We start from the raw sequence: 23,792 nt of genomic DNA, 5'->3' as shown, positions 1-23,792 counted from the left end.
TTAGTTCAGTTGTTGTTTCGATCATTCAGTTAAAAAATAAAGCTAAATTTAGAGATCAAATCGACAGAAATGAATGAGAAATTTTAGCATGTAAAGGAAATATCACAATATATATTTTAACAAGTGAAGCTACATAGGATTTATACAAAAAGAAAAGCCAAAATAACAAATGAACTCAAGAAACTAGAGAGACTAAACAAGCTCACCAATCTTAGATAACAAAATCTCACTCTAATAAAACCACAGAAAAGTTTCTGAATAATAAAAATGAAAATATTTCTGTGGGAAATGAGAAGCAGCAGGATTAAGGTTTAGGATCCATGGAAGTTTCTGGTGGAGGCACCAAAGATGGAAGCAAAAGAATTAGCAAAACCAAGCAAGATCCCAACTTTGACTTGCCCTCTCTTCGGCATCGGACGGCTACTGTGTTGTTCTCTACAACTTTTCCTAGTTCCTCTGCCTTCCATTGACTCGGAGTCAAAGTCTTGTCCAAAGTAGTAGTAGTAGTAGAACTCTAGAAGAAGAAGAAAGAAGAATGTTTGATTTGCTACAAGTTACATTCACAAGGACAAGGGGGCTCTCGTAGCTCTTATATAAATTTCAAAGTCCTCTACAAAGAGTAACCTTGCTTTTGGCTGATATTACAAGCTTGACCCAATTATTATTCCACCATCTGCTTAGACGTGTATGCCCTTCGCCGCCCCTTGGATTTTTAAGATAAGATTTTACTTCATTAGTCTAGTTTAATCTAAAAAGCATAATTATTGGACTCTATCTATCCAGGTACGTTGGATCGATGGCTGCGAGCTTATAATTAACAAACTAATTAATGAAAAATATAAGTAGCTTTACGTTAAAGTGGATACCAACTTGTGTTCCCACTAAGATTAAAAGATTAAAAAGTAGTACTAATACTCATACTCAATGGTAGACTGGTCAATCTAATAAAGGGACACAAAAGATTCTTTTACAGTAAAGTGATCCGTGATTAATAATTATAGACAAGTGCCATTTTGCACTAAATTCTCGTGCCTAAATCCAAAAAAGCTTACATATCTTTTAACTAACAACAAAATTCACGTGAGAAATAGAGTAGGGTCACACTTCAACGTTATGGAGAAAAAAAATTTAGTTTACAAGAAAGATTAGGTGGATAACACGATTCATAGCAATTAGTAACAAGACTCGCGATATATTTTTGAGTCATATATAACAAGTATCAATAAGCAATGACTAGTCTGCATTTGTTTATCAAATCTGAACTCAAAACACATTTTTATACATGAGCTTTACTTTCACTACTTTTACGAACAGCTGACGAAAACACAAAAAAAAAAAAAGCTCAAGAAAAAAAAAAAACAATGCTTCAGAAGAGATGATTTCAATTAGATTTGCATCATATGGCAGCTCTCATGGCTCCTCTTGCAGCATCCCGTCTCAACTCATCCGCTTTCCCGCTTCCTCTGAAGTACATGTATACTTGCTGCAGAAACCAAATGGCCAATTCAGATGTTAAAAAGAGTTTTCTTACCTTGGAAACTATATTGATCTAGAGATTGAGTCTTATCAGTTTAGAGATTGGGAAAGAGACCTGAATGACCCAGATGCTGACCACTGATTCAAGGCAGAATAACCCAAACCCGATGAAGTAGAAGATCTGTTAAGGAAAAGCAAGAGAACATTGATGAGTGATTGTATGATCATGAGCCTCTACATTCAGACAAGATTTATAGTTGCAGCCGAAAGATCAAGGGATATATTGGGCTTACCCCGACCAGTGCTTGAGCGCTCAACACATCTATAGCAGGTAGTATGCCCCTGTAAATTTGAAGATCATTAGACACTTGATCCCATTAACTATTAACTATGTTAACCTTAGATGTCTTTTAAAGCTTTGAGGAAACTTACGCAAGTGATTTTCCTTTGAAGACAATAGGAGGAGCAACTGCAGCAAAGACGCAGAAAAGTATGTGGAGCTGTGTCCAGAAAGCAAGTATTAATTAAGTCTGTTAAGAACTATGCAGATGATCTGTCACTCAAATCAGCAATAAACTAGGGACTCACCATGTAGAACAAGAAAAACCATCCAAAGCTGAATGCACTATCATTTCTGCAGGGATTCAAAACAAAGGAAACATTGAGTAAGAGAATGTGGAAAAGTATATATACAATGAACACTTTCCTCCATTTATACACAAAATTAGTGGGGCTAGGGATGGAAAAAAAAGAACCTGAAGGCACGGTAGAGAGGCCGATACCATAACACATAGCCTCCCGGGACACCCGATATGAAGTAAATAACGGCGAGAAGCCAAATTGTTACTCCTGAAAAAACAACAAAACTCATAAGCTGTAAAAATATGCAGAGAAGGCCCAATACTGAAGAGCTGGCCTGCAAACAAAGAATATTAGACGTGTGTAAGAGAACACGAAGAGACCTTCTCCTTTGATCCAAGCTGTAGTAACGGCGATGATATTCCAGAAAAGTGCAAGAACCAACCCTGTTAGACATGGAAACACACGGTAAAATTTTACCATCTTACAATTTTCATATTTAACCCATATTAGTGAAGTAAAATTAAGAGTGTTTGGGCAGAGTCCTCACTCTCCAAGTAAGACTATATATACGTACCCAGATATGTTGCAAATGCAATATACTGTAGCCTTTGAAGACGAACCGGAATTTCATTGGCAATGTCATGGTGGATAAGTGGGAAGAAGGGTGGCCAGTTTTTCGCCTCGATAACAATTCCGGCTACAAAGAGAGGTAATATAAGAGCAAAATCATATAGCTATGTATAGGCAAGTAAAACTATGAATCAACCAACATAAACACATTAAATTTAACACTGAATTCAAATCCTCTAAGTAACAGTACTGCAACTAGTGCTGAAAAGAGGTAGATGTTCGCCAAAACCATACTATAAGATAAGTACCTCGTGCAGCAGCATCTTCTTTCCGCTTCACATCCTACAACAGAAGCAAAAGAAATCATCAACTGAAAACAAAAGATACACAAAACACCTTCATAAAAGTTTTAAAAGATGCCACTTTTACAAAACGAAATTTCATCAGGAACCATAAAGGGTGATGCTTGAATTAAAGTTTTCACCTGCTCTCGTCGTCTAAGATCAGCTTCTTTGGCTTGAAGCTCCTTTTCTTTCTTCTTCAAATCCTGTATACCCACCACCAACAATGAAAGAACAAAATCATTCAAACTAATTCAAATAATCCACCAAAATCACAAAAAAAGAGAACAATGTCAAAGTCCATAGCCAATCAAACCTGTGTACCAGAGCCCGGTCTATCAAGAGGAATGTCAACGGTACGACCATAACCAAAACCAGCAGGTTCCGGAGGCAAAGGTGATAATCTGGAATTCGAAGCAGCAGGAACACTCCCAGGATTCTAAACGAATGTAGAAAAAACAATCACCAGACACACCAACACGATTTTCAGAATCAAAGAGAAAGAGTTGCAAACAAGAACTTGGAGCGATCTACTAGGCATAATAGAATCCATAGTTTCAGAAATTACAAAAATTTCAAGAAATTTGGGTTACATTGTCGAGATTTATCAAACAAAAGAGCGGATAAATCAAGAGACATAGCCAAGTGAAGCAAACACACACACTAGGGGGAAAAGATAAACCCTAAGTAAGATTCGAATACGCCAACAAATTCGATTAACTCAGAGTGAAAGAAGCCATGGAATTAGATTTCACTAGTGGTAGTGTTTGATTAAATCGGAGAAAAGAGAATGAGGGCTTACAGCAAAAGGATTGACTTCATCTTGTTCGGCGAAAGGGTTCCGATCGTAGCGACCAGCCATGGTTACCCACAAAAAAACTTATCTCTCGAGTGATATCACAAAGATCACAACTTTGTGAAGAAACAAAAATCAATTTCAGATCTCTTAACAATGAAACTTTGTTACGAAGAAAAGAAGAAGAGATCACAATTTGTAGTTTTTTCAGTTTTCACCTTCCTGAATTTTTTATTTATTTTTATTTTACTAGTAAATATCTCATTATTCTTTTTTTGTTAATATTATCTGTAATTTTTTTAAAAAAATTTAATAAGGATGAGAAATATATGTATAGATTAAACCAAAAAGGAATGGTTTAACTATAATCTATAGACATTTTTAACTTTATATTGAAATTTTAATTAAAAAAAATTCAGTCAAACAATTGCTTTTAAATTGGGTTTTCTTCTTAATCAGTAGATTTTAATTTTCAATTCTCTACAGTTTGTCAAAGTTTCCATGTGTATAAAATAAATGTGGGGTTTCACAAATAGAGAAACTAAAAAGAAAAGCAGTGGAAAGATACTAAAATTGAAGTAATGTTGGCCTGTTATACTTGGCTTTATATCATAAATAAAACACTCTTGTGAAAAAAAAAAAAAAAAAAAAAAAGATACTAAAGTTGAAGTAAATTGTAGGTTTGAAAAAGTGAGATTTTGAGTCTACATCACATTTTCATTTTATATAGTTTCTGGTCCAACCAAGTCTCTCAGTTGGAAATTGGCTTTGGCCCAACAGTAAATAGCTTTTTTATTCTTTTACCTTCAAAGACCTTTTCATTTGTTATTATTGGTTCAATTAGAATATGTTAGGAGAGAAGGGTCACTTTTAATTGATTTAGAGAAGTAGTTAGCTGAGTGATGAAAGAATAAAATGGACATGACATTTTTTATATTTCTCAAGAAAGCTATACTGTATATTCTACTAACTAAGGAAATTCTAATAATAAATTAATAATATTTTTAAACTAATGAGATGAAGAAAACATTATCTATGTGTATAAAAAATCCTTCTTTTGCTATTTGTGTGTTGTTGATGTCTCTTGACTTCTCTTATGCTTTACTCGGTGACTACTACTACCACCACGCTTTAGTCTTCGGTTATTACCGTTACTCTTCCTTTTCGTCGTCATCGAGCTTGATGCCGACGGATCGATCCAGTTCTTGTCTTCGTCAACTGCTCTGTTCCATCTTTCTTTAAAAGTTTGGAGCTCCCACGTCGATTGTCTCCTTATCTACTCGTTTCACCAAACGACACAACACACTATGATGCTTAACTTTTGTTGTTTATTGAACAAATTTGATTGAGGATTCGATTGTTGTTTACTCACCTCAGTTCTTGAATCAAAGGTTGTATGGCCTTGTTTCTTTATATATGGACGAAAAAAGAATATCATAAAGGTGGGTGAGCTCTCTTTTAGTTATAGACCAAAAGAATTGGTAATGGAGAATGTTTCTGTGTCGACAAGACTTACCTTGGTGCCAACATCACGAGCTCTGGTCTGCCAAATATTATAAAACAACGGTTATATTAGAAAATTGTGTGGCCATCTCCGGATCAAAACAAGTGCTTTTTACATATTCACTTTCTAAAGATTATCACCTTCTTCTCAGGATGAACACTTTCACCTAAAGTTTGAATGCCTTGGTGAAAGATATACTCGCTATCCACAATCCCTACGTTTTTCGTCCGGTCTCCCTACAGTATCCAAACCGGATCATGAATTAAAAGACAATAGGATAAGAAAGGCCAAACTATGCATATTTCAGAACTAGAACTGAGCTCTTAGAGCTACAAGGACTAGTTTGTTCATTTGCAAAAAGATCATCAGTACCAAATATCCTGAATGAAAATTTGTGGTTTATTAAGATTACCTGTGCGCAATAGCCGAGTTTCATATCCATTCCCCATCCATGAACCAAATCATTCTACAAAAACCAAAAGCCAAAATGTCCGCAAATGAAAAATTACTAAAGGGTCAGTAAATTTCTAGATAAACAACCGCAGAGTGAAAACTTACCTGTATAAGATTCCAAGTGCAAAACCAAGCAGCTTTCGAAAACACCGGAGCCATTCCTTCAACGAATCTACAAACAGAGGAAACAGAGCCAAATGTATCAATATATACTGTATATATATATAGCCAACAATATTTTATTCCATGGCCAACCAAACCATTACCCTGTGCAAGGAGGATCTGCACTAGTATTAGAACACCTTTTAGTGCCTCTGTTGATGTAAACTCTCCTGCGTTTTTTAAACATCATGTTGATTATAAGCACCAAATGCATTGAAAACAAAAATTTTCAAAAAGAACCAAACTCTCCTAAATGAAGATCTTTAACCTATGAAATTTCTTTGTTCTAGAACGGAGTGTGATCTTATGGTGTATTTCAGTCGAGTTATGGTCCAAAGCAGGTTGAGATATCTCCAGTCCCACTGATTTAACTATCTTCAAATACCTGCAGAAAAATAGTGTCACTTAGTTTTGTGACGCTCATGATTCCTTGTAGTAAAAGGACTATAGAGTTAGGTTAAGAAAAACAAATTTAACCTCTCTGGATTGAAGTTCTCTACTCCAAGATCCTCGTCCCAAAGAAAAATATAGTCATAAATCGATACAACATCCGGATGGAGAAATCGTTTAGCAAACCACCTAAAATCAAGAGATGAAAATTCATAAACCAATGTTACACAGTTGAACATTTGTACTTAGAAGACTCTACCAAAAAACTATTTATCATCCTATATAATTAGATATCCCAAGTTGAAGTACCATTTAGTCTGGTTTTGAGCAACTATATGAATGGCTTTTGAACTCCACTCTAGATCCCGCCATTTATCCATAATTCCATCGTAATGGAAAAGAACAATGGTGAAATTCGCCGGAAGAAACTGAGACACAAGAGCTTTTATGTTAAGAGGTATCTGTTTCTTCAATGCCTAGGATTAGGATCTCAACTCAAGCAAAGATTCCAAATACCTTCTTTACAAGAGCGTCAACATTACCCTTTTGCTTAATTCCTACGGGTATTGCCAACAAGTTACGGTTAGTCATTTCGACACCCTGTGTGAATCACAATCACAAACAAAACATCAGAAACTCCTCTAGCTACAGAGATCTTCTATTACATATCCTGTGATTCTTGGTGCCTCTAACCTTTGACCTCAGACTACTTCTAGACCAAAGAGGCTTTAGTTCAAGATCTGATCTAGGCTGTATGATTCCCTGAGGCAAGCCTTTTAATTTATTGTCAACTCCTTCAGATTCCTGAACACCATCCAACAAGTGAACTTTACTTATCAAACAGGTAAATACATAACAAATCAAGAATAGGAGACGAAAACGTTACCGTTGCCATGTCAAAAGGATAATCAGTTTCTTCTATCTGAAACAACAGTATCAAATAATCAAATGGCAACATCCAAAGAGATCAGACAGATATATAGAAATTGGTTTCCAAGATTATTATTACCGCAGTTTGTTCAAACTGAATATTAGTGGTTTTATACCAAAAGATCAAAAGTGCTGTACATATGAGAGCTATAAAGGGCTTCATTTTCCACCCTGATTTACTCTGCATTTTTTACACACCACGATTCAAAGCTATGTAGTTAGAATCCGGAACATAATCTGAGGTTTTATACAAAGTGAAACAAAGCTAATTGTACCACTTCTTGAGAATTGGTTCTTTTCTTAACAAGTGACTTCAATGATTTGAACGACTTCATAGACGGTAAACCATGTTCCATAATCTATCCAGCTACAGAATTAAAGAAACCAAATTCTCCTTAAAAAAGTCCAATTTTTGCAGGAAAATTTTAAAATCTTTCAGAAAACTCACCAGACACCACACTGCCTTTGAGTTATCTCTCCCAAGAACCGAGAACAAGAGAGACCTTCACACAGGTCACTAAATCTCAGTCGTCTTACAGACTGATTATTCTAAAGACCATGCATGTGACTTATCTCAGTCTGGATATACACAAAGAAAAATCATCAAATTTAGAACCAACATTACGAAAGAGAACTACTAATTACACAAAGCAATGTAAAATGCACAAAACTGAAATATTTTCCCAGAAAACAGCAAAAAGTTTGTAACAGCAGAAGCAAGAGAGATGGCTTCTCTCAGGAGGCAGGTTGTGTTATTACAAAAGAAGCTAACCTAAGAAGACGACAAAATCACCTGGGACCCGAGAGAAAACGAAACGGCTAAAGCCAAATTTTTAAAACAAGAAAAAGAAAATTTAATTAATTGTTTTTTAGATCTAAAGCAGAGTTAAATTACACGAGGATTTTTATAAAAGCTCTCATTGATTGCAAAAATTTATTGACAAGCATATAAGAAACGGAATAATATATACTGTACAATCTCTCTCTCTCTCTTGTTTACGAAAAATATAGAGAACACAGAGTCTGGTTCTAATTAAAATCGACAAAGGTCAAAATGATGAAACCAATTTGTGTCAGAAAGAAAGATAGGATCTTTAGTTACAAGAGACACAAAATATAGAGACCCTAGAAAACAAATAATAAAACAGAGAAGGAGATGTTTACAACATAATAAAACTCTATTTATTGTTTCATAAATCTTAGGAAATAATAATAAACTATTTAATTGGCTAAAAGTTAATTGTTTATACACAATATTCACTATATAAAAAATACTAAGTGTATAATATTGATAATATACATAACCTAATTGTAATTTTCACCTATAAAATTAATATATAACATGTTATACCAATAACTTCAATTTGTAAATTTGGTATATTAAGATCTCTAAACACGATCACATCAATTTGTAATACCAAATCACGGGTCAATACATGTTTTGTTGGATTTTTTTGGCTTTACCGAATGTATAATTAACGAATTTGATATTGCATCAAACCAAAATAGTAGTACCAACTACGAGTCAAAATCAGAGTATGACGTTAAGTAAATTAAATATATGATTTTGTAAAATATATAGAATTAATAAATTTTCTACTATTAATTTGTAACAAACAAATCCAAATTTACATAAATATTTTCTCACGCTGGTAACATTATTCTACAAAATATTGACGTGTATTTATGAGTCGGGTAATAAAACGGATAATGAGACGGGTAACGAGACGCTCAAAAATTAAATTAATATCCAATACTCAATCATTATTCATGGATAATATAATTATTATATCCTTCACTCGATCCTAATGTTGCGGGTACCTTTTTTCGGGACGGATACAAACCAAACAACGGGTCCAATACGGGTATCGGTAGTAGTTTCCATGCCTACCTATTAGTAGTTTAATATGAATCAAAATTCACCATATAGTACTATATTATATAACATGTAAATGAATAATACAACATAAACATAATATTAACAAATAACAAAATAAAAAAAAAAATTCCCGTGCTAGTAGCGCGGGTTATTATCTAATATACTTTATATATTTGTTTGTTTGTACGTTTAACATATGATTGTAAGCATAGAAGGTACTCAGGTAGCATCAAATATTCAAACAAATAAGAAAAAAGTTTGAAAAAAATTCCCAAAACAACGAAAGGGTTAAAACGTTAAGACTAAAATCCTTGTCAAACGTGTGAGGAGTTTATAATTTTAAGTTAGTAAGGAAAAAAATAACAAAGTTTGCACGTTTTTCAAAGATATTTAGATGGTTAACAGGTAACTTTTTATCATAAATAAAACTCATGTAAGACGTTAGAGATTAAAGAAATCCTCAAAATGGTGAAAAGGTTAGGACTAATGTTTTCGAATAACCCAAAAAAGGAAGAGTTGTAACGCTTTCAATTGATTACTTGTTAATCTACCACACTGTTAAGCAATTAGTGAAATATAAATGCAGGGTGTCCCCTCTTTTGTTAGTTGTTACCAAAGGACAAAAGTATAATGGAAAATGACACTTCACAGACACATAGCGATTGGTTTGGTTAGAGCTACCATTTTGGCTGTCAATTAAGTAAATCCTGATTGATATATACAATTGCATATTGCAACTGTTGTTTCGTGTGTCAAAAGTTTATAGAATATTAATTTACCAGTTAAGTTATAGAATATATTGTAGACAAATAAGAAGACTACAGAAACCCATTAGGCATTAGCACATCAGCTAGGAAACTAAAACTTAGAATTACATCAATATGAGTTGCAGTTCCACGGAATAATAACAAATCAAGAATTGAAGCTACTTAGGCCAAAAAATGATTTACAACAACCATTAGCTTCCAAGTATTTTCTTCTGGGACTATATAGTTCCTTCCTGCAGGCTGCAGCAGAAGACTCTGCCTCTCTATATGATATATGAATTCGCATATATAAAAACCTCAGTGAGATTGGACACAAGAGACACAAGACGCTTCTTTGCAATGTACATTACAACAACTTGCCGAGCAGTTATATGATTATTGATGGTTTTGCCTGTGGCTATTATGGCTCCTGAAGAACTAGGTTTAGTTCTTGAGCCTTTCTTGTTATTAGACCGCCTCTTCTGTATACAGACCGAAGAAAAGAGAGCCAAGAAAAGGGAAATAAACAAAGAATCCGCCAAAATTAGTCATTAAGAAGTTGATGAAAGCAGGATGCTTAGGATGTTTACCTTGCGAGAACTAGAAGAATCCTTTGAATCTTGTGCAATCCCGCAGAACATATTTGGCAGATTTGTAGCCTGCAATATTGTGTTTTATTTCCTTATCTTGACAAATGAGAAATAACATAGCACACTACTTGTAGTTCCAGAGAGTGGCGTGAAGTAGAATACCTTTCATCTGCATGAAGATCAACGCCGACAATTCGTGGAGCTGAGACAGTTGAGCGTATAACTGTACCGAACACTGCTACAAGCTTCAAGAGCATATCCAAGGAGACATTTACCGGCCTGCACAACCATGCAACTATCTCAGATTTAACAATACAACAGAAAAACGCATGAGTCTATAAGAATCTGTTTCTTCTTTCCTCAGTCATAAAACCAGAGGACTACTGAGTTTACCATTTGAACTGACAATATTTATCAGCAAATCGGTCTTACTGCGTTACAGCTCAACCGCAGAAAAATATGGTCCAAGGTGGAATCATCATAAAATATGTTTACCTCTCTGTCCTGCTACCCAATAAGCTTGTTAGGACAGGGACCAATTGAGAAAACATATCCAATGTGAGAATTTCTATTTTGTCGGTTAGAATACTGATCACATCTGCTTGAACCTGTCCCCGGTATCTATGAGTTAGCTTATCTAAACATCCAAACATCAAAGAAAAGAGTAATCTACTGAGAATCTGAGATACTCACAGACTGATCTGTCAGCTTTCTCAATGCCTCGATGGCGCCTTTAACATCGCTACGCTCCCAAAAATGTCTTACAATCTGCATGTTGAGAAGTCAACCACTTGCAAATTAATACTAAAACAAATAATGGTCAGGACCAATAACAGAAAAGAAACAAGAAAGCTTACTTGTAACTTTGCCAACCTCGATTGAAGAGTGCTTAAGAACTCATCATGAGTTTGCATTAGAGTATCAGTGATTTCACTATCATTTTCCCTCCCAGATATTTGAGGCTCTTCCTTCTGCACAAACCAAAAAAATCAATTACGTCTATCATGTATACAATACTCTAGTTGCTTAGGGTAATCAATATAACGTACCTGCGGTAAGTTCTCGCAAGCTGGTTGAATTTGTGCTACATGTGTCTCATTCAGCGCCATGTCGGCTACCTGATCAATCACAGTGGGTGTAGCCAGCATTGTAGTTGGACTAATTCGGTGCCTGGATGCTATATAAGATGTATCAGATGTCACATAAGACTGATTTAGTTTTGTGGGCATTCCACGGGCTGGAGAAATCCTAGATGAACGTGATGATGTTACAGGACACTCATGAGATGTCATGTCCATTGCCTGACTGAGTGACGTATGCTTTACTCGTGCTGAAGAAGTCCTGCGTGGTCGCCTTGATGTTACAGAAGCCTCATTAGATGCGATATTTGTCGCCTGATTGATTGTCACAGGCAATCTCCGGGATGGAGAAGTTCTAGATTGTTGTGTTACAGAAGGCTCATCATATGTGACACTAGTAGCTTGACTGAATATCACTGGAACGGAAGAAGTCCTAGCTGGTTGTGTTAAAGGAGGCTCATTAGATGTCATGTTACTATCCCTATTGAGAACAACAGGCATCACTCTGGCTGGAGTACTCCTAGCTCGTCGTGTTGATATTACAGCTGTTTGTCCTGTCTGTCTTGATGTTGTATGCGGATCTTCCTGCACCGCATTAGTGTTTTGAGCTATGGTGGTACTGGCTGCTTCGGTATGAGTACTTTTTTCTCCTCTCTCAAACCTCTCAACCAACGAGCGTGTCCTCCCTGAGACAACTTTTACTGCAAACATAGAAATTTAAAGGGAAACTATAACCAGCCAACTTAAATGGTTACCAAAGAAAAACCAAGACATAAATAGTTCTGAACTCCTAACCTCCTTCAACAATCTTCATGGGATTTAATTCTCTACTGCCTCCAGGGTGTTCAGTGTCTACATGATATAAATGTTATGCCAGCCAATTAGTAATTGATTGTTGCCGCAAAACCAAGTAAGTGAACCATAACAGACTACAGATGATGAACAATGTGAAGTAAATTCAATTCAATTATATATGACAGAGTGCAAAACACGAAGCCAATCACACTTTCTTAGCAGAAAATGTCTAATTAGTCAGTTTGATTTTGAATCCTCTTTACATAAAAGTTTTTACCTGCAGGCAAGTCATAGTCTCTAGAGTGCTCCAACCCAGTTTTGCTGTTGTCAGAAGTACCAGAATCAACAGATATTGCTCGTTTTGACTCATGATACTCGCTATTCGATGACCTTTGTACACGAGGTGGTTTAAGAAGCATACCTGAGGCAAGGTTGCAGAGATATCTTAAGATCAATCAAATATCTGACAGCTAATGTTTAATGAAACTTAAGTCTGAGAATAGGGAACCTACGATTCGCTTCATCAGTTGGTGGTTCCGATGATAAAACTTTTTCAAACTTGTCTGTAATACCCTTGATGGTAGACTCTTCCGCATCAAATGGTTTACTACCACTCTGTTCTGAAAGGAACAAACTTCGAGTGAGTGGCTCCTCTTGAACATCAAGTCCGCTGTTCTTCCGAGTTCTGGATTGAACAACCACTGACTGCTTTGATTCTTCGAACTTTGCTAGCGCCTTTCTTACATGAGCTGGTCTTAGCAACATACCCGATTTAGTTCTTGAGAAAGTGATAGATTCCCTTTCTGGATAAGAAGATTCCTCTCCACTATCACTATCTCGAGATACAACACTATGCATACTAGAATACTTATCTCCTGTTTGTCCAAAATATGTTGCGTCCTGCTTCTCACTCGCCATAGTAGCTACTTTTCCTGATTCCAAAGGCAATGTCACTTTCAGAGATCCTGTATTTTGCGCAACATTCAAATTTCCACCTGTGGCTTTAAACAAAGAGATTTCAAATCAGACCAAACATAAGGAATGAGCACACATAAGTGAATGACATAGAAAAAATATGTTGATCTGGTCCAGAAACGAACATCATAGCCAAAACGTCACATGCCATTTTCACCAAGTATAGTCTAAAGAGTAAAGACTACTTTGTTTCATGCAGTAAGATATAAACAAAGAATTCCATGGCATTATATTTTGTGACAACAAGCTTAAAGTCTAGATACCTTTCTTTGTTGCTGATCACAAGAGTTCCTACTACAGTTGCAATGGTCTACATTAAAAACACTTCTGACTAAGTCAAAAAACTTTTTCAAGCATTCATTCAGGTGCCAAGATAGCAAAACTATATAACCCTCTTACATCAGATGTGATTTATACTGACAGATGGAGGCCTAGCATAGATCCGTCATACCAAACTTGAAAGAACATGAGCGTAAAAACAAAATTAACATTCACTCACAGTCAACGTATATGTTCTTTATCTCTCTTGTCTCATAATCTGGGGATGAACTGCACCTTGGACCATTTCCCATTCTCTCAGACGACTGATCATCCAAGACACTGAATCTTTTCACCATGCTTCCTTTCTTATCCTCAGATCCAGCTTCATATGGCTCAAGTTGCTGCTTAAAACAAAAGGAAAAAGGAAATGAACGCAGTCCTGTTTAAAACGTTCAACTTTCAATTTTCACATAAAGGTATGGACAATCACATTAGGTTTACATACCGATATATCTGAGACCCAAATCCCAATAGAATTTCGGTAGTATGAACAACCAATGAACTTTCCTCCATTGATGCATAAGTCACCAAGTGTTGACCATCCCATATCAGCTCCATCCCGGCAAATCACTGGTTCCCATGAATAAACCTGCGCATGAACTTATGATATCAATGATTGATACTTGACATAATCTAAGCAGTGTAGTTGATTACAAAGACAGTCAAAACCTTTAAGCCATCATCCAATCCACAGAAAAGAGTTTGCCCATCTGGATGAAAAGTGATTGCACGAACTCCAGTAGCCTGTGAAACAAAGGACACCACATGCCAGGAAGAAGGTTGACAATAGTGAACCCAATGCTAAATCAAAACAGACAGATTAATAGCAAAACACAAGGTCAAGTACCTCTGGTCTAGTAGATCCAATCAGTTCAAACGTTTCCAGATCCCAGAATTTCACAGTCCTGTCAGCAGAACCTGAATGCGAAAGGGCAGTATATGAAGTCAGAAAACCTCAAAACAAGACTTGTGGATGCAAATAGGAAACTATCAATTAACCGGCAGCTGCCACCACTTTAGCTCTAAAACGCATAAAAAGAAAAATAAAAAACTCATACCTGTGGCTAGGAGAAACTCAAGTGGATGGAAGTCTAGGGAACGGATAGGTCCTTCATGAAACTTAAACTCATGCAAGAGCTTTCCAGCAGTCAAATCCCATACCTATTGAGTACAATAAAGAGGAAATTGTCATTAGAACAATCATTAGGGAACAAAACAATGCGCAAGCTCCACTTGTTGATACTGCTACTCTCACACCTTTACAACGTTGTCAAGTCCTCCAGAAACTACCCAACGACCATCAGGACTAAACTTGATAGTGCTAATGCCACGAGTATGACCCTTGTATGTTTGGATGCACCCCTTCTTTCTGGTATCCCAAACCCTTAGATTTGTGTCACTGGATCCGGATGCAAGAAATTCACCAAATGGATGAAACTCAACAGCAGAACAGTTGGCTCTATGTCCAGTAAAAGCTCGAACCACTACACTTCAAGAGCACGAATGAATATATTAGACCTCATAATCTGAAACAAACTCATCAATCACAGGACTTAAAATTCCAATATAACCAGTGCCTCTAATATACTAGTCTCAAGGGATAATAAATGAGAAGAGAAATCAATCAGTTTTACTCTTTGCTTCTTGTAGATCCCACAGCTTTATCACACCTGAAGAAGCTCCAGCTAGCACCAAAACTTCTTTGGAGTTGAAAGCTACTGAGTCAACCGGGCTTGTATGCCCACAAAGACTCTGCCAACAACACGGGAAAGAAAATATCATCATTCTTCTACCAAAACTAATGGCTATAAAAGTACAAAGTTAAAAACTTTTGAAAGGAAGATTGCATATAAAGACCAACGAAGATGAAGAAATTACAAAAATAGAGAAATGTGAAAACATACCATTAGCGAAGTGGTCTTGCCGATAGACCAAAGGTTGACCTTGTAATCATCTCCACCAGTAAGAAGAAGACGTGATGACTTCTTTCCGATACTTAGACAATTCACATTTCCGGAATGTGCCACAAACTCCTCTAATTTCGAAAATCGAAGTCAAGAACAAACCAAAATAGCTATTTTTACAGACAAATCAATATCAAAGACAAACAGAGAAAATCCAAAAGCAATGTCTTTTTTTGTCTTCTATCATCTGATCTCGCTTTGTTTTTGAGATGAAATTATTACCCATAAGAAAAATTTCATGAAAAAATTCAAACTTGTTAAATAACAAATTACCACCAAAAAGGAACATAAAAACCCCACCACCAAACCAAAACGCAGATAAACCCTAATGCTACAGTGATATAACTACCCCAAGTTCCCTTTATAAAGTTTGTTTCTTTTTGTGTTCAGGTTTAAGTTTCCAATAATGTATATGTCACCAAAGAAGAGTATAAAAGGATACGCAGGTTATAACCACGATTCGCCATTTTCTAATCGATTTCAGTAGATTCATACGAAGATTGCATAGGAAGAAGAAGAAGCTGAGACTAAAATCTCCTCGGAGCTTGGGGAAACAAAAAAAATTCAAATGTGACTAGACGACAAGACAGAGTTGAAGATTTCTCGGAGGTTGAATAAAACAGAAACTTGAGTTAAGAGAGATTGCTTCTGCTGAGAATACAAATTAAAAGAAGAACCAAACGAGAAAGAAGAGATTTTTTGAAAGAGTGGCAACAGAAGAAGAGAAAAAAAACAGAGGCGAGGAGATTAAAAAAAAAAAAAAAAAGTAAAGCCAAGAACTTTTCTTTCCACCTTTTACAGATTCTTTCATTTTCAATTTCAGTTTTTTTTTATAAAAAAAAACATTTCTGGTTGTTGTGTTTTTATTTTAATCTTATTTATTTTACGTCATTAATGATATATACAAATCGTTGAAATTTTCAGAGTATTGGAATGACGTAAATACCCTTCTTTCGTCATACTAATCTTATTTATTTGCGTCAATTAATTACACAAATCGTCGACAACTTCAAATACCGTATGTGAATTTCGGTTAACGAAAAAAACAATAAAATAGATACGAAGTCTTTTACCGGTTAATCGCAATATGATTAAGATTAACCCTAATTTTTTAAAAGATGTCAGTCAATCACAATTTGATTGCAATGAATATAATACTCGACCGTCAACTAATTCCATTTTAATATAACACAACTACAACGATTTTAATTAAGATTGAATGTCATACCAGCTCTTACATTGAAACAATCAATACACGGATACAATCTACAACTAGATCGATCATATATAGTTAATGAAAATAACTACTAGTATGATTTGTATATATAGTACTTAGTTTTGTTTTTTTTTTTTCAGACAAACATATACACTGAACGTTTCAATTAGTTAACCAAGTTTCAGAATGTTTTGAATAGTTTTGTGTACGTGTTGACTGGTTTTGTTCTACGTACGGCATGTGTTTGGGTTTAAACGTTCAATTTCTTGTCGAATATGTTTATATAACCAAAGTAATGTTTTCAAATTATAAACGTAAATCTTAAATGGAAACATGCAAATGCTAATAAAAATAATCAAAAAATCAAGGTAAATGAATCGTGGTTCCTAGCTAAAGTTATATTGGTGGAGATCAAAGTCGAGCTCCTGGTTGGTATGATCTGTGGAATTTGCTTATATTGTATTAAATTGAATTGGTTAGTTAAAAATTATCGGTCTGGTTGTTATTATTTCTTTCTTTTTCGGACGTTACCACAACATGATCTAGAAGTGCTTCCCATGTTTTGGTGTTTTAAGCGTTCTTGAACAAATACGGTCAATCTCAATCAACAACTTTATTTGGTGGCATTAAAAACAAGAAAAGATGAGTTAAGAAATGTTTGGTACTTATGATTGGCATAAAAACCGAAATTAAGTCAAACCAAACTTTTGATTCTAAAATGTTACATATTTGGAAATTATCCCCATGGATGCAAACTTTAATGATTTTGAAAGTATAACTTATCATCGAGCAATAATATCAAAAGACAAGCTCTATTTCGGAAAGTGTTACGTTAGCGGATTCAAACTATTTCAAAACTTTATATTTAATTTATCTCAGGTTTTAAAATCACATTCATTATCGTTAAACTTTTACATTTACTTAAAAAAGAAAGAACTAAAAGAACCAAATTCTATAAAGTTTTTGTATAGAACGTGATGATGATAATTTTAGTCATAAATATTTTCTATCATGTTTTATTTGATATTTCAAATCTCCAACTACTGTACTGTTTTATTGGTTGAATTTTGAAAGATGAATGAAGCTCAAGGGTTGAATGTAGCATTTCCAACAAAAGTATTAACATAAGAGAAGCAGAAGGAAAATATGGGGGTCTTCAATTAATTGAATATTAAAAAATAAAACTATATTAGTCAAATATATTCCCGCCATTATTAATAGACTATGATCGAAGAAACGAACACGCACAAAATGAAAAATATGACGCAAGCCCAATCCGGAGCTAAAATTTTGATGCAAAAGCGTTATAATAGTTTTACCTAGTTTTACTTCCGTTCTACTAGCTTTATGTATTTTTCTTTCCAGTTTACTATATTTAGTTTAGTGTTACGAATTTTACTTAAATCATAAAACAGCAATTTAATTCCAAAGCATTGCTGTCGTTTTCTCAACTGTTGATAAGATATTAACAAACAATAGAATCATGGAAAATAATCCAAGTAAGTTGTCAAGAGACTAGTAGTTGTACCCAGTTTTACGTCAGTTGTTTCTAGTTTTACTCCAGTTCTAGCAAATTTACCGAGTTATACTTAGTTTTATCTTCTCTTACTAGTTTTACTTCCGTTTCTCTAGTATTACCTTGTTTTACTTCCTTTACCTAGTATTACCTTGTTTTATTTCCTTTCCCTAGTATTACCTTGTTTTATCTAGTTTTACCAAGACTGCTAGCTGCACCTAGTTTTCCTTTAGTTCTACCAGTTGTACAGAGTTATACTTAGTTTTATCTTTTCTTACTAGTATTATCATCAGTTTACCTAGTATTACCATGTTTTACTAATTCTACCTTCTCTTACTAGTATTATCTTCAGTTTACCTAATATTACCTTGTTTTATTAATTCCACCTTCTCTTACTAGTTTTACTTCAGTTCTAATAGTTTTACCTACTTTTACTTCCGTTCTACTAGCTTTATGTAGTTTTCTTTCCGTTTTACTAGTTTTACTATATTTAATTTAGTGCTACGAATTTTACTTAAATCATAAAACAGAAATTTAATTCCAAAGCATTGCTGTCGTTTTCTCAACTGTTGATGAAATATTAACAAACAATAGAATCATGGAAAATAATCCAAGCAATTTGTTACGAGACTAGTAGTTATACCCAGTTTTACATCAGTTGTATCTAGTTTTACTCCAGTTCTAGCAGTTTTACCGAGTTATACTTAGTTTTATCTTCTCTTACTAGTTTTACTTATGTTTCCCTAGTATTACCTTGTTTTACTTCCTTTACCTAGTATTACCTTGTTTTATCTTGTTTTACTTTCTTATCTAGTATTACCTTGTTTTACCTAGTTTTACCAAGACTGATAGTTGTACCTTGTTTTCTTTCAGTTCTACCAGTTTTACCGAGTTATACTTAGTTTTATCTTCTCTTACTAGTTTTACTTCAGTTTACCTAGTATTACCTTGTTTTAATATTCCACCTTGTCTTACTAGTTTTACTTCAGTTCTCATAGTTTTACCTAGTTTTACTAATTTTACTATATTTAATTTAGTGTTACGAATGTTACTTAAATCATAAAACAGCAATTTCTCAACTGGTTATGAGATATTAACAAACAATAGAATCATGGAAAATAATCCAAGCAATTTATCATGAGACTAATAGTTGTACCCAGTTTTGCGTCAGTTGTACCTAGTTTTACTCCAGTTCTAGCAGTTTTACCCAGTTATACTCAGTTTTATCTTCTCTTACTAGTTTTACTTCCGTTTACCTTGTTTTATCTTGTTTTACCTCATTTACCTAGTTGTTACCAAGACTGCTAGTTATACCTAGTTTTCCTTCAGCTCTACCAGTTTTACCGAGTTATAGTTAGGTTTATCTTCTCTTACTAGTTTTATCTCAGTTTACCTAGTATTACCTTGTTTTACTAATTCCACTTTCTCCTACTAGTTTAACTTCAGTTCTAATAGTTTTACCTACTTTTACTTCCATTCTACTAGCTTTATGTAGTTTTTCTTCTCTTTTACTAGTTTTACTATATTTAATTTAGTGTTACGAATTTTACTTAAATCATAAAACAACAATTTAATTCCAAAGCATTGTTGTCGTTATCATAACTCTTGATGAGATATTAGCAAACAATAGAATCATGGAAAATAATCCAAACAATTTGTCACGAGACGGTAGTTGTACCCAGTTTTACGTCAGTTGTACCTAGTTTTACTCCAGTTTTTACCGAGTTATACTTAGTTTTATCTGCTCTTACTAGTTTAACTTCAGTTTACCTTGTTTTATCGTGTTTTACCTCCTTTACCCAGTTGTTTTATATTGTTTTATTTCTTTTACCTAGTATTATCTTGTTTTACCTAGTTTTACCAATACTGCTAGCTGTACCTAGTTTTCCTTCAGCTCTACCAGTTTTACCGAGTTATACTTAGTTTTCTCTTCTCTTACTAGTATTATCTTCAGTGTACCTATTATTACCTTGTTTTACTAATTCCACCATCTCTTACTAGTTTTACTTCAGTTCTAATAGTTTTATCTAGTTTTACTTCCGCTCTACTAGCTTTATGTAGTTTTCCTTCCATTTTACTAGTTTTACTATATTTAATTTAGTGTTACGAATTTTACTTAAATCATAAAACAGCAATTTAATTCCAATGCATTGATGTCATTTTCTCAACTATTGATGAGATATTAACAAACAATAGAATCATGAAAAATAATCCAAGCAATTTGTCACGAGACTAGTAGTTGTACATAGTTTTACGTCAGTTGTATCTAGTTTTACTCCAGTTCTAGCAGTTTTACCGAGTTATACCTAGTTTTATCTTCTTTTACTAGTTTTACTTCCATTTACCTCGTTTTACCATGTTTTACCTCTTTTACCTAGTATTACCTAGTTTTACCACGACTGCTAGTTGTACATTGTTTTCCTTCAATTCTACCAGTTTTACCGAGTTATACTTAGTTTTATCTTCTCTTACTAGTTTTACTTCAGTTTACCTAGTATTACCTTGTTTTACTAATTCCACCTTCTATTACTAGTTTTACTTCAGTTCTCATAGTTTTACCTAGTTTTACTAATTTTACTATATTTAATTTAGCGTACGAATTTTAGTTAAATCATAAAACAACAATTTCTCAACTGGTTATGAGATATTAACAAACAATAGAATCATGGAAAATAATCCAAGCAATTTGTCACGAGACTAGTAGTTGTACCCAGTTTTACGTCATATGTATCTAGTTTTACTCCAGTTCTAGCAGTTTTACTGAGTTATACTTAGTTTTATCTTCTCTTACTAGTTTTTCTTTCGTTACCCTAGTATTACCTTCTTTTACTTCCTTTACCTAGAATTACCTTGTTTTATCATGTTTTACTTCCTGTACGTAGTATTACCTTGTTTTATCTTGTTTTGTTTTACCAAGACTGCTAGTTGTACCTTGTTTTCCTTTAGTTGTACCTAGTTATACTTAGTTTTATCTTCTCTTACTAGTATTATCTTCAGTGTACCTAGTATTACCTTGTTTTACTAATTCCACCTTCTCTTACTAGTTTTACATCAGTTCTAATAGTTTTATCTAGTTTTACTTCCGTTCTACTAGCTTTATGTAGTTTTCCTTTTGTTTTACTAGTTTTACTATATTTAATTTAGTGTTACGAGTTTTACTTAAATCATAAAACAGCAATTTAATTCCAAAGAATTGCTGTCGTTTTCTCAACTGGTTATGAGATATTAACAAACAATAGAATCATGGAAAATAATCCAAGCAATTTGTCACGAGACTAAATGACTAATAGTTGTACCCAGTTTTACGTCAGTTGTTTCTAGTTTTATTCTAGTTCTAGCAGTTTTACCGAGTTATACTTAGTTTTATCTTCTCTTACTAGTTTTACTTCCGTTTCCCTAGTATTACCTTGTTTTACTTCTTTTACCTAGTATTACTTTGTTTTACTTCCTTTACCTAGTATTACCTTGTTTTATCTTGTTTTACTTTTCTTATCTAGTATTACCTTGTTTTACCTAGTTTTACCAAGACTGCTAATTATACCTTGTTTTCTTTCAGTTCTACCAGTTTCACCGAATTATACTTAATTTTATTTTCTTTTACTAATTTTACTTCAGTTTACCTAGTATTACCTTTCAAAAGATAATTAACAATTTATGGGGCATCAATTTTTTAAAACTCGTGGTGGTATTATGTTACAACTTACAATATGTTGTAAAAAAATTTCTTTTAGTGTTTTGTTAGTGGGCCAAAATATCTTTCTTTTTTCTTTTTGTGTTTTAGGCATAATATACACTTGGGCTATAGCCAGCGCTGATACGACGAAAACCCAGATATGGGCATAAAGAAAATAAAACTCTTTGCTTTGAATAACTATCCCTAGTTACATACTTACATTACATGCATTTTGCACGTCATTTTTAGTTTTCACCTTGAATAAAATTTGAACTCATTATTAGCCAATAGCCATAAACGAGAATCGAAACTAACCAACTTCTCTCTCCGAGTAAATGTGGTCCTAACTCCTAAGCGTAAATTAAAGTTAACATCTCGTTGGCGTTGTAGACTATGCTGTGATGTGATAGCAATCTTTGGTAAAAATCAAAATATGGGTCAATGTGGGAGTATCAAATCAAAATATGTGTGATGTAAGGGTATTAAATCACAGTACTAAATAAATATAATCAGATTATAGTACAGTATGTATAGGTTTCTTCACTATCCCAATTTTCCAAAAAAAAAAAAAAATGCTTAACAATCATAAATCAAGGCTAACATCACGTAGTATGATATGATGTGAAAGCAAACTTGGGTAAAACTCAAAATATGGGTAAATGTAGGGGTATAAAAATCAAAATCATAACTTTACTATATTACTTCCTCGGTTTCATATTAAATGTCATTTTAGACTGTAAATTTTGTTTAAAAATAAGTGTCACTTTGTATTTCCAATGTAGATGTTTGGTAAATTTTTCAATTTTATCCCTACTGATTTAATGTATTGACCAATAGAAAAAATTGTATACTATATTAATAAAGGGTAAGATAGAAAATTTAATGATTTTCTTAATATGTGTGAAAAATCCTAAAACGACAGTTAATATGAAACAGAGGGAGTATGATTTTTAGACCCCCACATTTTACCTATATTTTAAGTAAAAATGAAAATTTTAACTATTATGTTTTTCTTTAAACAGCTGGAATCTTTGATTAATTAGTCAAATTTTATGTTTTTAGTTAAAATATAGGTAAATGTGAGGTACAAAAATCAAAATATGGTAAAGTTACGATTTTGATTTTTACACCCCTAATACATTTACCCATATTTTCATTTTTTTCCCAAGTTTGCTTTTACATCATATCATATAGTCTACTACGATACGTGATGTTAACCTTGATTTATGATTGTTAAGGATTTTTCGTGAATATAGGGATAGTTAAGAAACATGTACATATTATAATGTGATTATAACTATTTAGTAAGTTCCTTTGATTTCTTACAAACCATAGTCCGATCAAGTTCTAGTGACGTATGTGATTCCCTTGGAATTCATCGATCTAATTCGACATGATGAAAATCCAAAAAGAGAAATGCATAGGACCACACTTAGTCGCAGACGGTTAGCATATTATCATATTACTTCCGCAAGTGTTTTATATATTTATATCAAATGTATAATTAGTTTATTTATCTGTCAGGAAGTGAAAGTGATCGATAGTTCCCATCTTTACCATTGTTTTCGTATGTGAACAAATAATTAATATGGGGTTTCAGGTATCGGTGTGAAAACATTTTTAATGAATTTTGGGTTAAAATTAAAGAAAATAAAAATGCTTAGGACCACATTTACTCGGAGCGAAGTCGGTTAGTTTCAATATTTTTTTTTTTACTTTTATTTATTATTCACGGTAAATATATTTTTATGACATGAAGTGAGGGCAACTTAATTTATATATCATCGCCATCTTCATTTTGTGTGTGTTCCTTCTTACTTCTTAGTCTATATAT

General features: G+C 33.8%; 3 protein-coding genes across 18 annotated transcripts; all 3 read right to left on the bottom strand.

The window, feature by feature from the left end:
• Nucleotides 1–1,172: 1,172 nt before the first annotated feature.
• LOC104755359 (secretory carrier-associated membrane protein 5) lies at nucleotides 1,173–4,419 on the bottom strand. The gene is made up of 12 exons (XM_010477723.3): nucleotides 3,772–4,419; nucleotides 3,286–3,408; nucleotides 3,113–3,175; nucleotides 2,937–2,970; nucleotides 2,633–2,755; nucleotides 2,439–2,501; nucleotides 2,232–2,325; nucleotides 2,065–2,110; nucleotides 1,909–1,976; nucleotides 1,770–1,818; nucleotides 1,592–1,657; nucleotides 1,173–1,483 (listed from the first exon to the last, which is right to left on the bottom strand). Exons 1-12 carry the CDS (start codon nucleotides 3,829–3,831, stop codon nucleotides 1,397–1,399), a joined length of 876 nt encoding a protein of 291 aa, XP_010476025.1. The 5' UTR covers nucleotides 3,832–4,419; the 3' UTR covers nucleotides 1,173–1,396.
• A 257-nt stretch (nucleotides 4,420–4,676) lies between these two features.
• Nucleotides 4,677–8,350, bottom strand: LOC104755357 (uncharacterized). Of its 5 annotated transcripts, none has more exons than XM_010477719.3 (17): nucleotides 7,876–8,350; nucleotides 7,653–7,783; nucleotides 7,480–7,571; nucleotides 7,284–7,385; nucleotides 7,161–7,196; nucleotides 6,968–7,078; nucleotides 6,791–6,874; nucleotides 6,584–6,702; nucleotides 6,362–6,463; nucleotides 6,153–6,269; nucleotides 5,989–6,054; nucleotides 5,828–5,894; nucleotides 5,682–5,735; nucleotides 5,410–5,505; nucleotides 5,282–5,308; nucleotides 5,138–5,173; nucleotides 4,677–5,041 (listed from the first exon to the last, which is right to left on the bottom strand). In XM_010477719.3, exons 3-17 carry the CDS (start codon nucleotides 7,558–7,560, stop codon nucleotides 4,826–4,828), a joined length of 1,314 nt encoding a protein of 437 aa, XP_010476021.1. In that variant the 5' UTR covers nucleotides 7,561–7,571; nucleotides 7,653–7,783; nucleotides 7,876–8,350; the 3' UTR covers nucleotides 4,677–4,825. The 5 variants fall into 5 exon arrangements, with proteins under 5 accessions (XP_010476021.1, XP_010476023.1, XP_087350461.1 ...); XM_010477721.3 differs by having other exon boundaries at nucleotides 7,977–8,279; XM_087494335.1 differs by lacking the exon at nucleotides 7,480–7,571 and having other exon boundaries at nucleotides 7,977–8,229.
• Nucleotides 8,351–9,826: 1,476 nt separating this feature from the next.
• Nucleotides 9,827–16,406, bottom strand: LOC104755355 (katanin p80 WD40 repeat-containing subunit B1 homolog KTN80.1-like). Of its 12 annotated transcripts, none has more exons than XR_015587108.1 (19): nucleotides 15,996–16,387; nucleotides 15,494–15,624; nucleotides 15,224–15,341; nucleotides 14,847–15,073; nucleotides 14,648–14,750; nucleotides 14,437–14,507; nucleotides 14,259–14,333; nucleotides 14,035–14,178; nucleotides 13,768–13,930; nucleotides 12,806–13,294; nucleotides 12,571–12,714; nucleotides 12,294–12,350; nucleotides 11,469–12,199; nucleotides 11,277–11,390; nucleotides 11,113–11,187; nucleotides 10,813–11,027; nucleotides 10,582–10,698; nucleotides 10,420–10,488; nucleotides 9,827–10,311 (listed from the first exon to the last, which is right to left on the bottom strand). XR_015587108.1 is itself a non-coding variant. In XM_087495924.1 (19 exons), exons 8-19 carry the CDS (start codon nucleotides 14,134–14,136, stop codon nucleotides 10,251–10,253), a joined length of 2,229 nt encoding a protein of 742 aa, XP_087352050.1. In that variant the 5' UTR covers nucleotides 14,137–14,178; nucleotides 14,259–14,333; nucleotides 14,437–14,507; nucleotides 14,648–14,750; nucleotides 14,847–15,078; nucleotides 15,224–15,341; nucleotides 15,494–15,624; nucleotides 15,996–16,406; the 3' UTR covers nucleotides 9,827–10,250. The 12 variants fall into 12 exon arrangements, 10 of the variants coding, with proteins under 10 accessions (XP_087352050.1, XP_010476017.1, XP_010476018.1 ...); XR_015587110.1 differs by having other exon boundaries at nucleotides 12,806–13,288; XM_087495924.1 differs by having other exon boundaries at nucleotides 10,915–11,027; nucleotides 12,806–13,288; nucleotides 14,847–15,078; nucleotides 15,996–16,406.
• Between the last annotated feature and the right edge of the window lie 7,386 nt (nucleotides 16,407–23,792).

The sequence above is a fragment of the Camelina sativa genome, chromosome 17 (assembly GCF_030686135.1).
Source record: "Camelina sativa cultivar CO46 ecotype springtype chromosome 17, ASM3068613v1".
Classification (NCBI taxonomy): domain Eukaryota; kingdom Viridiplantae; phylum Streptophyta; class Magnoliopsida; order Brassicales; family Brassicaceae; genus Camelina; species Camelina sativa.
This window is presented reverse-complemented; position numbering and strand designations above follow the sequence as displayed.